Here is a 14192-nt window from a genome sequence, read left to right as displayed (position 1 = left end):
TTTCATAGAAGACATCTTCAACTTTATTCCACTTCCGTACACAAGAGAAGAATATATTGAAGTTTACAAACACACAGATTTCATGCCGACAAGAAACGATCATACAATGATTCCAGGACATTTCAAAGATCCATGTATATATATATATATATATATATATATATATATATATATATATATATATATATATATATATATATATATATATATATATATATGTACACAAGAGTCGCTGAACTGCAGTAATCACATCTCATGCAACACGTATCTCATTCTGTGGGATGACGGCTTGATTTGGGTGTCCATTACTGTAGCCATTACCGGCACCAATCACATTGCCTGATTTGTAGCCATAACCACCACCACCACCACAACCACCGCAACCACCACAACCGCCACATCCACCACTACAGCCGCTGCCACATCCACCACTTTTGGTCCTGTTTCCACACCCACCACCACCACAACCCCCACAACCACCGCAACCCCCACATCTGGCCATGTTTCCACACCCACCACCACCACAACCACCACATCCGCCACATCCACCAGACTCCAAAGTCCTCACATCACTTCCAACCCCGTTTCCACATTTTGCATTACAACTTTCACTGCGAGCTCCCCCTTCAGATGGCATCAAAGCAATCCCTTTCTGCTTCGGAGTTTTAATGCCTGTAATATGGGTATTACATCCTTCCTTCCTCAATACATAAGCAAATATAAATGTGAGCACAAATGCAGGCTGAAGGAACCATTCTTCGTTGACCTGACAGCCCAAAATAAACTATTCAGTAAATCAGGGTTGTGATGCTTTGCTGGAAATTAGTATTTCTGTACATAATATTACCTTCACAGTGCCAGACTTGAAATCAAGTAATGCCACTGCTCTACCATAAGGGTATTCATCAGAAAATTCTATTGCAGTAATTAGGTGATTTTCGAATCCTTTATGTTTCTCACAATGCTTCAACTCATAATCCAATCTTCCACCAACGAAAAGTCTCACCTGAATGAAGAAACAGAGAGATGAGTCTTGCAATTGGACATGCTAATAGAAGTTATAGGATTGAAGACTCTTTAAGATATAAGGTTGCCTCTTGAACATGATATTTTTCAAATAGTAATTGACTACAAAGTGGCTAGCTACTCATTCTTCACATTGTCAGATTTTTTGAATTGAAGGAATGCATCACAGATGTGTTAAAAAACCAATACTACTATCAGAAAGAATGTCATCCATGATAAGAAGTTATACTAATAAAAGCAATGCAGTCTCTTGAACAATACTAAGATTCTAATAAGATTACTCAAGGAAGAACAGAATCCAGATTTTTGGTTCTCTTTGGAAGTTCCATAACTGCAAGAGATATAGACATATAGCATAGAAAGGGCAACACTTACGGTCCGCGGGCCAGTCAGCTCCAACAGGTGGCCATCATCATTGTTTGTTATTGGAAACTGAAGGGACCAAGGAGAATTTACTAGTAACCATTTCGACTCTGCAAATTCAGCCAGAATACATTTTTCGCCTGATTCTAGAACGCCAGCCACCTCTTTTCTCATACTTTCTCCTTTGCCTCTCGACTTTTTTGAGTTTCTGCAGTTAGTATAATATCACAATTTTAAGATGTCAAGTAACATCGTGTTCTTCAAAACCTCAATATATTTCCTTCAATAAGTTACATATTCACTCCATTGAATTTATACTAAATGGTGCAAAGAACATTACATGTGGACAACCATATACCCAAATGTCTCCCACCAAAGTTTATCAAGAGAGAAAATCAGGTACTTCAATTCTTCAGAAACAAATGAACTTAGCAAATCCAATACCCACAATCTATATTCATAAGTTTTGACACCAAAATAATCATAAACATGATAGTCAAGATTTGACAAATAATGGTGAATTAACCTATAGCATCGCACACACGTTGAAGTTCTCTTAGGCAAAGTAACTCATCTAGTCCAAGAAAAAAGTAGAACCATAAATACCTCATATGTAGGCTCATGACCAAATTTCCAGCCTCATCAATGATGTTTGTCCAACTTCTAGCAAATCGAGCCCTCACTGGAAGTGGGAACAGGCAGGAAGTTTTTGAGAACGGCTGAGAACGCATTGTATGAAGTACATACGGTACCTTTACAGGTATAGTAACGGATATAGCCACTAGTAGGCCAATTGGTTTGGACTGTATGATGTTTGAATTAGGTAACAACTCCAGCCATTTCTCTATTTTGAGACTTGACCCTGAAGACAGGAAATCTTCCAGGGATATTGAAGTGGTACCGATAGTTTTGGATGAGTTTGGTGCTTGTAATCTGGAATCCAAGCAATACATAAGTTCAAAGCTTAGATGGCCAGTCGGTTGACAATGGAAGGAAGCCACCTGTTTCTCTCCAGATTCAGAAAAAAATTTTAGACTCCTCTTTTCATTGAAGACAACATCAGGTTGCGTTTTACTAAAGGACAATAAGAGACTTCCATTATGTCCTTCTGGTAGATTCCTCACTCCCACAGCCTCCAGCATTACCTGAAAAATGGCAGAAATTATGTTAACTTTGTCCAATGCCACAATCATTCTCTTCCCAAGTCGAGGAATCATATTGAAGACTTAAACCTGCTTCTGTATTTAGAATTAGAAGACCTTGAATGCACAGTATTCTCATTCAGACACTAGCTATTACAATGATATTCCCATTTCTACAGAAGAAAGACATCCTAAAAAACTTTTTACACTGAAAGCATGACGAGTACGTGAAACTGAAATTGCATCCATAACTCAGAAGAACCAAAAGATCATTTCTTTGAAGTAGGCCAATCTTCACATAATTCAAAATATGACTTTTTATGGGTCAAGTAGTATTCAGTATGCCAAGCTCAAACCAACCACTTTGAGTCAGTGCATTTCTTATAGAACCATAAGTTTTGTTCGTTGAGCTATTTAAATTTTGATTTTAAATGTGCAAGGACTTTTTATCTGAAGGTTAATGGTGCTCATGTTAGACAAACAATGACAAAGACTCTAGTACAGCAGGTAAAATGCAAAATGCTTAACTTTTCCAGGCAAAAGAACATGCTTCTTCAAAGCTGCAAGCATTAGTTCAAGGGTATTCAGGTTATTATATGTATCAAATACTTTTGGTCCGTTAAATCAATTGAACTCAACAAGGTTTTATCCACGTAAGCGAAAAGTATATGGAATACTATTTGCCGGCTCCTCTTGATTAGGCAGGAATTTTATGTTAGTCTATATTTTCTAGATTGCGTAAGGGCTAGCTAAAAAGAAAAAAGGAAATTACTCAGATTAGAACTAAACGCTAAAAAGTTGTACGTAGCTATGAACAACAATATGAAACTCTGGCATCCACCATTTATGAGGCATGATATAGAAATAATCATTATCATCAAAAAATTTTATGACCTTCATGGTTCCAGACTCTCCAATCCCCCTTCTGGTAAACATCTTCTGAATCATGGTGATTTAGTTTACTCTAAAGAAAATATAACTATATACTATTGTTAGGTGCATGAGTTTCGATGCCTGTATATGTGCAAATAAATCTATGGAAAAGCTTACAGCTATAGAGATCTTTTATGAACTCTACCTCCAAAACTTTCACCTCAGGAAGTTTGATCTTCTGGCTGTCATTGACAGTGGTCAACGTCTTACTTGCTACGCCAAAATAAGGAGTACTTCTGACAGATGAAGGAGTGTGACCACGGTACATTGCTCCTGCTCTCCAATATCTAGAACCATACATCTCCTCAAATGTCTTGGTGGTCCCAGAAAACCCAATATCAAGTTTCTGACCTTTGGTTCTGTCTGAATCAGTATCATCATGTTCTAAAACCTGTCCCATAATTTCCACAAGGTCTTTGCAATAAGAAACTGGATGTAACTGGTGAGTATGCCAAATGAGGTCAATGTCATAAGTTGGAACTGAGAAGCTCTTTATGTGTCTCTCCTTGTTTCTCTTGATTAGGTGCAAAAATCCTTTGTACCTAGCCACAGATCCTTCAAGATACCGATCATCAATCATATGGGCTCTGGATACCTATAATACATACGAGAAGGTACACAGGATAACACAGTCAGATGATAGAGAAAAGGGCTTGACGTTGATAATGCAATGAAGCTGTATCTCGTGCATCTTGAATGACAATAATGATAAAAGCCATTGACAAAGCAAAAGTAAGTATTAATGGGATCTAATGCGAAAAGGTTGACAATGACAATGAACTTGAATACCTGATAAAAGAACGGACTTTGCCTCTGAACAGCAGCGATCAAATCATACTTGGTACATTTTTCCCCTCCTACGTTCCTTCCATGAATGTTATCTTGAAGAGCACCCTTCAGATCCAATTCATAGGGCTCACCTGGGTATAAAGTCTTCCAAACTTCTTCAGTTGTGCTTCTTGAAGCTTCACCCACAGAAGAAACAACATTCTGATTGTCAAGAATTCTCCCATAGAACTCCTCACAGTCTACTTTATATCTGACCTGGAAGATAAGATCATAAATGACTTCGCATTGCACCATAATTAAATTACTAAAAAATTGATTGTAAAATGCAAAATACAGAAACATACTGGATTGAGTCTGTGACAGTGCCATATCCATTCACAATCTAAAGGAACAACCAATGGACCATCTAAAAGTTGGGATTCAGAATGCTTTGCCAGCAAAGGAAGCCAAAATGCATTATACCTAGAAAATCACAGATAAATGTATTGATTAAAATGAATATAAAAAATAATTCAAAGAATTATTCCCATCAAGACGATGTATTGAAGGCCTCAAAAGATGTGTGTAATGCCGGTGCTTGTGGTTATGCTGAAGACTCTTATAAGAATGAACATCTGTTTCTTCTTATGACATGATATTAAACAGTGAATCACATATGAAATTACAAAAACTATAGTAGGTGATGGTTTAATCATTTTTCTACTTTCCAGAACTTCAAGTTGGAAGTTGTACTTAGTTGGGTGTTCCTCAAATCTAAAATGACACCAAGCAAATGATTTCAGTTATTTTTTGTCAAAATAGTATATTAAACACCTTCACCTAAACTGCTAATATAAGCTCCTCAATTTTAAGCATCAAGATAACATAAAAAACATTCCCAAAGGAGAACCATCAGAATATCTCATTTATTACATTGCAGTACTGATGTATAAATCAGCCTTCACAAGCAAGAGAAACAACAAGAATTCATATAACAAATTCAGAATCAGCTTCTTACCTGTAAATGGCCCTATCTAGACCTGGGCCTTCATATAGCCAACGGTTCCTATCAACAGCTGCCAGAAACTTGAGCTGTTGTTTCGCTGCGGCGATAAGGTCAAAACTTATTTCAATGCTTTGAGCTGCTTCCCATTCGAATTCCTGCTCCCTCTCCATTCTTTGCGCTAATCAGCTCTCAGCAAACCAAGATTCTACCCCTGTTTATATCTATCAAAACTTTTATAAACTGACATATGGAAAACAAGTACACTGTTCAATTATTGATCAGACTTCTTATAGTTAGTAATCCAAAAAATGACAAAAATTTGGGAATATCTGAAAAACTAATAAACTTTCTGCGCGAAACTATGTGAACTGAAACAAGACCTTATATAACCTCAACAGATAAAAAGAGATTTTAATAACTCCAAATTTATGAAATTTCAACTGCCACACCTCACATTTTCGCATGAATAATTGAGTACAATCCCATGTAAACCAATAGAAAACGACTACAACCACACAGATTAAGATGATCGGCGGAAAAACAAACAATTGGTCGAAAACTTACTAGAGAAAAACCACCCGAAAATCGACGAAATAGCTTGATTGCAAATGATCCGGCAACGTGGACTGGAGAGATGGACATTGATATTTATGGTATCTCATCAGCTCAATGCTAGTACAATATCCTCGATCAAAAGTACAGCAGAGAAATTGACGGACCAAATTGTCCTTGGAAAACAAATAACACCCAATCGCGGCAACGGCCGTTACCTTCTCGTGTTAGCCAATCTCTTCATTCTGGTGTGATGTGAGAGATGATATTTAATCATTATTTTTTCTGAACTAATTGATCTAATTGCAGTAAAAAATTAAGGAAATTAAATTAAGGAACAATTACATTTACACCGCTGATGTATGGTATATTAAAATAAATTATCTGTCTTTCTCCTTTTATTAACCACCCTCAATAGTTAAAAAGTATGGGTAGTTTGGTAATGTTGTTAACATTTTCTAGGAGTTTATGTGTAATTTTCTAAAAGAATATGAATGGGTTGTGAAAATAACGTTGATATTTCTGATTAGGTCTGTCAATGGGTAGGGTCAGGCCCGAATACAAGGAAAGCCCAAAAATTTATTCTGTACCCAGACCCTTAATCCCAACTCAAGATCCACGAGTTTCTACACCCGACAAAAACTCAATTTTCGGGTAGGGTCAGATTTAGACCCAGTTTTTTTTAATTCTTTTTTCTGCAATCATATTGATTAATTAATTTTTTTCCATAATTTATCAATAAATTTAAAATTATTAAGACCAATTCACAAATAACTTTTTATCGATAGAATTTTTTAAATATTATATCATTGATTATACCATTTACAAAATAATCTTAAAAAATATCAAATCTACATATTTAATAGCAATCGAATTTAATATTAGAAGACTTTAAAATTTAATTTTATCACTACAGGTATTCAAATAAACAATATCACCCTACCTATTGACACCCCTATTTTTAGTGGATGTATGTGTAATTTTTCAAAAGTCAGGGGCAATTTGTTTAAATAAACTATATAGCAGAGGTGTAGCATGTAACATCCCTTGAATTAATTATATACCAAAATATATGTATATTTTTTTTAGAAAGTAGAGATGATTTAATCGTATAAATAGACCATATCATCCCTTAAACTAAGTATAATCCGTAGTAAAAAAATTTGCGCCAATTCGTGCCAAACTTGAATCAATAATATGAGTATAATACACTCGTCACGTAATTATTATGTAATTTAGAGATAATCATCAATCACATAACATTTATTATTGGTATTTAGTTTTACAATTCTTTCTTCTATAATTTTTTTGGAAATCTTTATAAACCCTAATTTTTTTTAGGATACTCCTTGAGCGAATTTGATAATGTATAGTAGATTGAACTTTGTTTTCATGAGCATAATTATTTTAGGTTCTATCTCAATAAATATGAGATATTTATTGATTTAAATTGTGAAAATATATGTAATAATTATTTTACATATATACTTGAAAAATCTATAATTTAATTTGTACAACTAAAATTTATTCTGATCTCTCTAAATAGTATTCTAGAGAGGGCACTGGTCTAATTTATACTAATGTACGTGTTTTTGTTTAATGTAATAGTAATTATATATTTATTCCGATGGTGATTATTGGATTAATTATAAATCATTACTAGTTGTTCATAATACCAATGGATAAAGATTTTTATTTTAGCATTATGTGAATTCAATCAATATATTAATATATTAAAAATAATAAATAACAAATTATAATAATTCTTAATTCAACAAATATGTCAACATGACTGTAAATAAATTACAAAAATAAAATGAGATAAATATCCATACGTCTCACCCAACTCAAATTTATGACATCCAACGTATTCATATGACCTCCGTCTTAGGCTCAATCACACTTTTATGTGCAATCCGGATGTTATTAAGGAATGCGTTGAATATTGACAGATATCTTGCAATAATGATGCAATATCATTTCCTTAAAAAAATATATATATAACAAATAACAGTTTCTAATGAGGTTTAGATTGAATTAAAATATGCATACATATATCTATATTGATATAAAAAAAAAGGGCTCCCATACTTTCAAATGATGATTACTTATACCGCAGCACCAATTTTTATAAAGTCAAAAACATACTTGAATTAATAAGATAACTGCCTTATTCAGTTTTCTCTATTATACATTAAATGGCACATTAATTTTTTTTCTTCTTCTTTTTGATGTAATGGATTAGTTTGTAAATTTTAATCTTATTCATAATATATTTTAAAGTGTGAAACATTATTTATTATATGTATGCAGAAACAGCATGCCATAAAAACTAGTATTATATAAATGCAAAGTCCCTGGGCTATTAAATCAAGTTCAGATAACAGTTATATTTACAAAAAAGAATATTTCATATTTATTTTAAAATGAAGGGAGAATTTTTATTCAAACTAAATATGATTAGATTCAATTATAGAAAAACGAACTCCCCTAAAATTTATCATATTACGATTATCCCTTATTTTTTAAAAAATTACAAATACCTTTGCAATTATTAATAATCATTTAACAAACACTCCCAACAATAGGCTGTCACGAGAAGATATTTGTTGGACGGTCATTCATTTCAAAAGAGTATTTGTAATATTTCAAAAAACGAAAAGCATTTGTATTTATGACAAATTCTAGAAGAGTCTACCATGACTTACCATAATATATAATCAATTCAAATTTGAGTAGATTTGAGGCGGGCTGAAATTTTCTAATGTTGAAAGTGAGAAAGAAAAGAGCAAATGAGATGTCATAACTTGTGATGCATTGAGTTAGAAATCTGAAAGGGTTGTGCGTGCATAAAGTTGAATTGTTCATGAAGGGAGATTGCTTAGCTGAGCATACAGAAGGCCAATTATGTCACTTCACAATATCAAGTACAAAATGTTCACTTCTATTAGAACTGCTTTGATCTTATCCCAACTCATTACATTATAGAATCAGAGGGTATTTTAAGTTACCAAAATATATAAAAAGAGTGGTTGGCATTTATATTATTCATATCAATACATAATTAACTGTCTCTATCAACTTCCATTACTCATTACCAACATTATGAAGACAACAGGCATACAAATTAACCAAGAAATTGGTTCACTTATTCTTAAAAATGCCTAGAACAATCATAATTTCCCATATTTGCAATATTTCTGCATCCACAATAAATGATGATTACGATTATTACTAGAATAATTTTGTGACATTTTACATGATTTGCATCTGATAGTCTAAGTTCGTCTTACATCTTATATTTCAATTAATAGGCAAATGACACGAGTACAAAATGTTTCTCGTAATATAAAATTATGTGAAAATTTTATAATACACACTGTATGAGCATTAAGTGGAGCACAAAATGCAACATCAACTTAGAACAGAAAATTCAGAGAGTTAAGAGAGTTTTATGTGAAATAAGAGTGGCATGGAGTTGTAACTTGTATGGATGGACAAGCATTTCCTGAGTCGCCTCATTTACGTTTTAGTACTCCATTCCGTTACTTCACTATGATGATGAAAAGTCTCTGGATCATGATGGTTTCAATCATCTGCTTGGCTTCCCCTAATTTCAGTCTCTTCTTTGTTGCTTATACATAGCACTTTCACTGCCAGAGAAATACGGTAGCTGATGCCGGAACCGGCTATTCAGAATCAGCTACTGAAGAAATGCTACTGGCACAAAATTAAGGCCATGAGATGCAGAAAACTTGGACAGGGAACTCCTCTGTCTACTCCTGCCTGGTTTCAGTTTTCAGGCTCTCTAAGTTTTGTCAGTTATACTGTAGCTGCTCTCGACTCACAGAAACAACAGACGTAAATTAGATTCATGTATAAAAATCTAGGAAGCTCAACCTTCCATCTCTACTGGAAATAACTTCAACAGCCAAGCAAAGCCATTCCACTGGAAGGAGCAATCTACACCTAGTGCAAATGAGAAATGTTAACAAACAGGCCTAGTGTTGTATTTTGCCAAACTTGGATTAAATGACTGAGGAGATCACAGTCAAGGTGAACCCAGTCGTAAAAGTTCTGGACAACGTGGATATTTTGTATATGCCTAAACATAAAAAATATGTTTTACGCATTCACTCCAAGGTTTGACATGCTCAGATGATATATCTGCACACACAATCATCCGCAATATCTACAGATCATTTTGGTAAGTCTAAATTTGAGCTAACTATTTTTTTTATTCATTTGAAGAAACTAAATATGAAGCTTCTTGGGGTCTCCCAACACTAACATGATGAAGGGCCTATAATCATCTACCTCATTGCTAAAAGGGGAAACACCAAGCAGATTTCCTAGGACAACTATAACTCGCATGATATAGAACATGAAAGATATGAAGGTGAACCACAACAACAAGCATAGTTGTAACAATAGCTAAAACCTTACTGCCGAAGTGCTATGAGAAGCATAAGCAATATTTAACTGGATCTTGCAACCATCAGATTCATCGTTCTTCCCTATTCAGTATTTTTATGCTGTTGCACTCATCCATTATGGATGATCTAAACTCTTGGACAAATATATGTTTCTTCAAAACGAGCAACTACAATCTTTTCAAATGAAGATGCAAGGCACAGAAAAATATGGTAAATAAATAGATATCCATCCACAGTTTAACAATGGAGTACATAGATATTGTGAGACAAAAGTACAAAACAATGATAGGTGAAGGTGGGTTTGGATCAGTTCACCATGGTACTCTACCCACCAGTCAAGAAGTGGCTGCGAAGTTCGATATGCCAGTTGAACTCAGAAAGTGATGATTCTGACAAACAAAATAAGTCTCTCTACCATAAGTTAAACTTGCTTCACCCAAGAAGATTATGATTTACACAAGAATCTAAATAAATGAACTAGATGCGTTCTTAAAACACTGAGAAAGTTCATTAGTTCCATTTGCATTCACTTACCCTAGCTCTTTTGGACAACATCTTCAGGTTCCATCCCAAGTAAAAAGGCAATTGTCAAATCTAATCTGTCTTTTTAATTTTTCTCAAACAATATGCCCAGAGGATTAAACCCATTAAAAGTTCTGTCTAAGCTGCATCAGTGGATTGACCAAGTATGATCTTTTACCATATTCAGCTTGGTACTTAAGCAATAAAGTGTTACCTTTTATCTAATACCTATCTGCCAATAAAATACACTGACAAATAATATTGGTATATACACTCATGAGTTCAGCGGATAGTTGTGCCAATGAATTCTTCAGCTGAGTTTTCTCTCAGCAATTTGGCGTGAAAACTTGGTCTCACTTTGTGCTATTGCTACGAGAATCAACAGTAAATTCTTGTGGATCCTTCCATGTCTATTTAAAAGATTGATTGCTTATATGGTACATTCTCGAAATGGATAAGCAAAGTTCAATCCTAATAAACACAGCAACAACCAAAACTTACAATTAGCACAAGCTCCAGTGAACTGGACAATTCAGAACGTAGTTCAAGAGACCCCACACAGAAATTTTTGAATAATGAACTGCAACCACAATACTTAGATCCAAATCCAGAAAGGGAACTGTGATCATATTTATTTTATATAAAAATATATCATACATACAAAAGCAGCAGCAACAACAACAAGATTTCCGCTGAAATGTAAAAACATATTAATCCAACATATTAACCCCGCGATTTATATTTCTTACAGGAGCACAGAAATTCAGTGTGGGTCAATTAGGAGTGAATAGAGCAGGGTTTGCCGTGGCATTGCTGACTTGTACTTCCAGCAATTCCAGTCGCCGCTCCAATGTATCCAGCTTCTCGTTCAATTTCGCCAATTTATTCTTCGTTGTCGACTCTATTTTTTTTAAAAAGAAAAAGAAGAAAAAATCAAAGAACCATAAAAATCGCTTTCACAGAACAAAAACAATCTAAAATTTAAAGTTGGATCCGAGAGCGAAATTGGGTGGTTACCAAATTGTACGAGGAAGTCAAAGAGGCGGCGAACGTTGAGGGAGATTTGGGAAATGAATTCCCGATTCTCCCAGTCGGCTTGGACTGCTATTCCCACGTTTACAGCATTCGTTATCCCCCCCGCTCGCGCCATTGTTCTCCCGGTAATTTCGATTCCCACTGCTCGGCTCCGGCGGAATATTGGCCGTTCAGCTGAGCAGCTCTAAGTACTGGGAGTGTTTCAAGTCATTAGTCTTTCCGTCTCCCGTGCAGCTCATAAGCAGTGCGGACATTTTGTGGCAGGCAAAGGAAAACGCTACTACTTCAACACGACTTTGAACTACAGGGTGTTGGCATATAGAAACGCTAAATATATCCCAAAGGTCACGGCATACTCATGTGAATAATTAATTATTTTATTTTAAAAAAATAATATTTTTAAAAATAATTGAAAAAAAAAAGACAATATATAATGTAAGAAATGGGTTATTTAACATCCTTACACATTATAAAACTATAGAATAAAAAAAGGTATAATATAAATAGGAAGAGTAATAGATTCATATTCAAGTTATAAAACTATAGGATTAAAAAAGGTAAATATATTATTCAAATTTCAGCAGCTTATACCAACCATTAAACTATTTTAATTCTAATACACAAAAAGGGGCATTACGATAACTTTGCCAAAATTTCAAGTAAAAATAAAATAGTCTTAACTTAAAGTGCAAGGGACTAATCATCACGTTTGAGGCATCCATTTTATTACACAGGGCGCCAGGATTAAGGGGTTTGTACGCCTGTTGTGGTCGTGGTTGTGGTCGATTTGTTACTAAAAAGAGTATTTTTATTTATAATTTTCGTCTTTAAATTGAGGGAATATCACAATAATTTTTTTTCTTTTAAAATTTAACATAATTACGAATACCTCCTTATTATTTAAAAAGTTTCAAATACCTCCTTAATGTTTGATGTATGTAATTCTTGAATTGAGATATGAAATTGCCAACTTTTCTCTTCTTATATTTTTTTTATAAAAATAAAAAAATTGTAAAAAATCAGACAAGGTGAATAAAAAAATTTAAAAATTATTCACTAGTCCATAAAAAAAATAAAAAAAATTTAAAAAATAAATAAAAGTATAATTCTTAGTCCATAAGGACATTTTAATCCGTTCACCACAAAAAATAAATGAAAACAGTATGGAGGTATTTGTAATTTTTCAAGCAATGAGGGAGTATTTGTAATTATGCAAATTTTAAGAAAGGTTCTTGTAATCTACCCTTAAATTAAACTATTGTAAGTCAAAAGTTATAAATAATTTTTGCAAGTTATTTAATAATATTGTAGATATTAAGTTGTTTTCTCAAATACGCAGATTCCAACTCTTTTTTTTGCCCAAATACTCACAACTTTCACTGTTGTCTAACTAACAACTTTTTTATAACTTATTTCCAAAAAGAAAAAAAAAAAAATAGGAGGTTTATAAACACCCTTTAAATCACAAGTTTCTTGCCTACCTGGAGATTTTATCATTGTAACATCACCCAGACAGACATTCAAATCCACAAGAGTGAAATTTACACTTAAACCCTCCTAGTTTTTTAAGTCGCGTTTTTGAAAAAATAATACTTTTGTTCATCTTGCCTATTCCAAGAACGCATTTCAAATCATCTATTTCATATTCATACCATAATATGGCTAAGAGATGTTTCATGTGAAGCATACAGTAAAAAAACTGATCTGCAAGAAATGCAGCGAAGCGAAAGAAAACATCGACCAAGCGAATTGCACAAGGGGAGAAACAAGCCTTGCTCAAGGTTTATTGCTCATACGATCGTTTTGTTATCGTACGTATACAGCAGCGAAAAGAGGAATCAGAATCTGGAATTTTGTACATAACCACTTGCAAAGCCACATTTCTTCATACGTAATGTAACGTAACATACATGTGTCCAGCTTTCACCTCTATCCATTAGTTCTTGTACTTCATGGTTTCTTTTTCGAACCCGATCGTGGGAAATTGCTTTGCGTACTCCTCCACGTCGTGGCGGAGTTTTGTAATCTCAGATTGGAAGGATGGCATTGTGGTCAAGAAGTCCTTCAACTTTGTCCCTGGAATGAAAAAAGAACGAGAAAGAGTTGAGAAAAAAATAGGAGGTGGTTTTACGTTTAGGGACGATAATTACATCCCACCCCCTAGGTTTAGGCATATTATTAGAAGAATCCTTCGATTTTTTCAAAATTTACATTGCACCCCCTGCTGTCATGTTTCACATTACAGATGTAAATTTCAAAAATAGAGTTGTTCTTAATATGTTCAGAAGCAGAAGAGTCCCTCGATTTGAAAAATTTAAATTTCGCCTCCTACTGTCATGTTTTATATTATGACAGAGTATTTTGGAACTTAGGGAGGTTTAGACATATTATAGAAGACTCCCTCGATTT

General features: G+C 34.0%; 3 protein-coding genes across 8 annotated transcripts in view; all 3 read right to left on the bottom strand.

Annotated features, from left to right (window-relative positions):
- Nucleotides 1-6034, bottom strand: LOC105158552 (glycine-rich domain-containing protein 2). Of its 6 annotated transcripts, none has more exons than XM_011075338.2 (10): nucleotides 5803-6034; nucleotides 5251-5478; nucleotides 4598-4715; nucleotides 4254-4508; nucleotides 3610-4059; nucleotides 1996-2534; nucleotides 1402-1597; nucleotides 848-1006; nucleotides 219-766; nucleotides 1-170 (listed from the first exon to the last, which is right to left on the bottom strand). In XM_011075338.2, the coding sequence occupies exons 2-9, from the start codon at nucleotides 5406-5408 to the stop codon at nucleotides 254-256; spliced, it is 2388 nt and encodes a 795-aa protein (XP_011073640.1). In that variant the 5' UTR covers nucleotides 5409-5478; nucleotides 5803-6034; the 3' UTR covers nucleotides 1-170; nucleotides 219-253. The 6 variants fall into 6 exon arrangements, with proteins under 6 accessions (XP_011073640.1, XP_011073639.1, XP_020548398.1 ...); XM_011075337.2 differs by having other exon boundaries at nucleotides 5251-5459; XM_020692739.1 differs by having other exon boundaries at nucleotides 1-156; nucleotides 205-766; nucleotides 5251-5449.
- On the bottom strand, nucleotides 11349-12028 carry LOC105158551 (protein BRICK 1). Its single transcript, XM_011075335.2, has 2 exons — nucleotides 11766-12028; nucleotides 11349-11649 (listed from the first exon to the last, which is right to left on the bottom strand). The coding sequence occupies exons 1-2, from the start codon at nucleotides 11896-11898 to the stop codon at nucleotides 11522-11524; spliced, it is 261 nt and encodes an 86-aa protein (XP_011073637.1). The 5' UTR covers nucleotides 11899-12028; the 3' UTR covers nucleotides 11349-11521.
- Nucleotides 13520-14192, bottom strand: part of LOC105158550 (serine hydroxymethyltransferase, mitochondrial) — a 5068-nt gene continuing 4395 nt past the window's right edge. The window contains exon 15 of the mRNA XM_011075333.2: nucleotides 13520-13859. Within this exon, the coding sequence (XP_011073635.1) occupies nucleotides 13720-13859 (140 nt within the window). The 3' untranslated portion in view covers nucleotides 13520-13719. The remainder of the gene's footprint in view (nucleotides 13860-14192) is intronic.

Source organism: Sesamum indicum, linkage group LG3, assembly GCF_000512975.1.
Source record: "Sesamum indicum cultivar Zhongzhi No. 13 linkage group LG3, S_indicum_v1.0, whole genome shotgun sequence".
Taxonomy (NCBI): domain Eukaryota; kingdom Viridiplantae; phylum Streptophyta; class Magnoliopsida; order Lamiales; family Pedaliaceae; genus Sesamum; species Sesamum indicum.
Note: the sequence above shows the minus strand (reverse complement) of the source record. Positions and strands in the feature narration are given on the sequence as shown.

Excerpts from the sequence above, each read along its gene's own strand:
- LOC105158552 (XM_011075338.2), bottom strand. The coding sequence starts at position 5,408 with ATGGAGAGGGAGCAGGAATTCGAATGGGAAGCAGCTCAAAGCATTGAA. Across the intron at positions 1,007-1,401 it reads AGCTGACTGGCCCGCGGACC|GTGAGACTTTTCGTTGGTGG; the intron begins GTAAGTGTTGCC and ends TTCTTCATTCAG. Across the intron at positions 767-847 it reads TCAAGTCTGGCACTGTGAAG|GTCAACGAAGAATGGTTCCT; the intron begins GTAATATTATGT and ends TTGGGCTGTCAG.
- LOC105158551 (XM_011075335.2), bottom strand. The coding sequence starts at position 11,898 with ATGGCGCGAGCGGGGGGGATAACGAATGCTGTAAACGTGGGAATAGCA. Across the intron at positions 11,650-11,765 it reads TGACTTCCTCGTACAATTTG|AGTCGACAACGAAGAATAAA; the intron begins GTAACCACCCAA and ends TAAAAAAAATAG.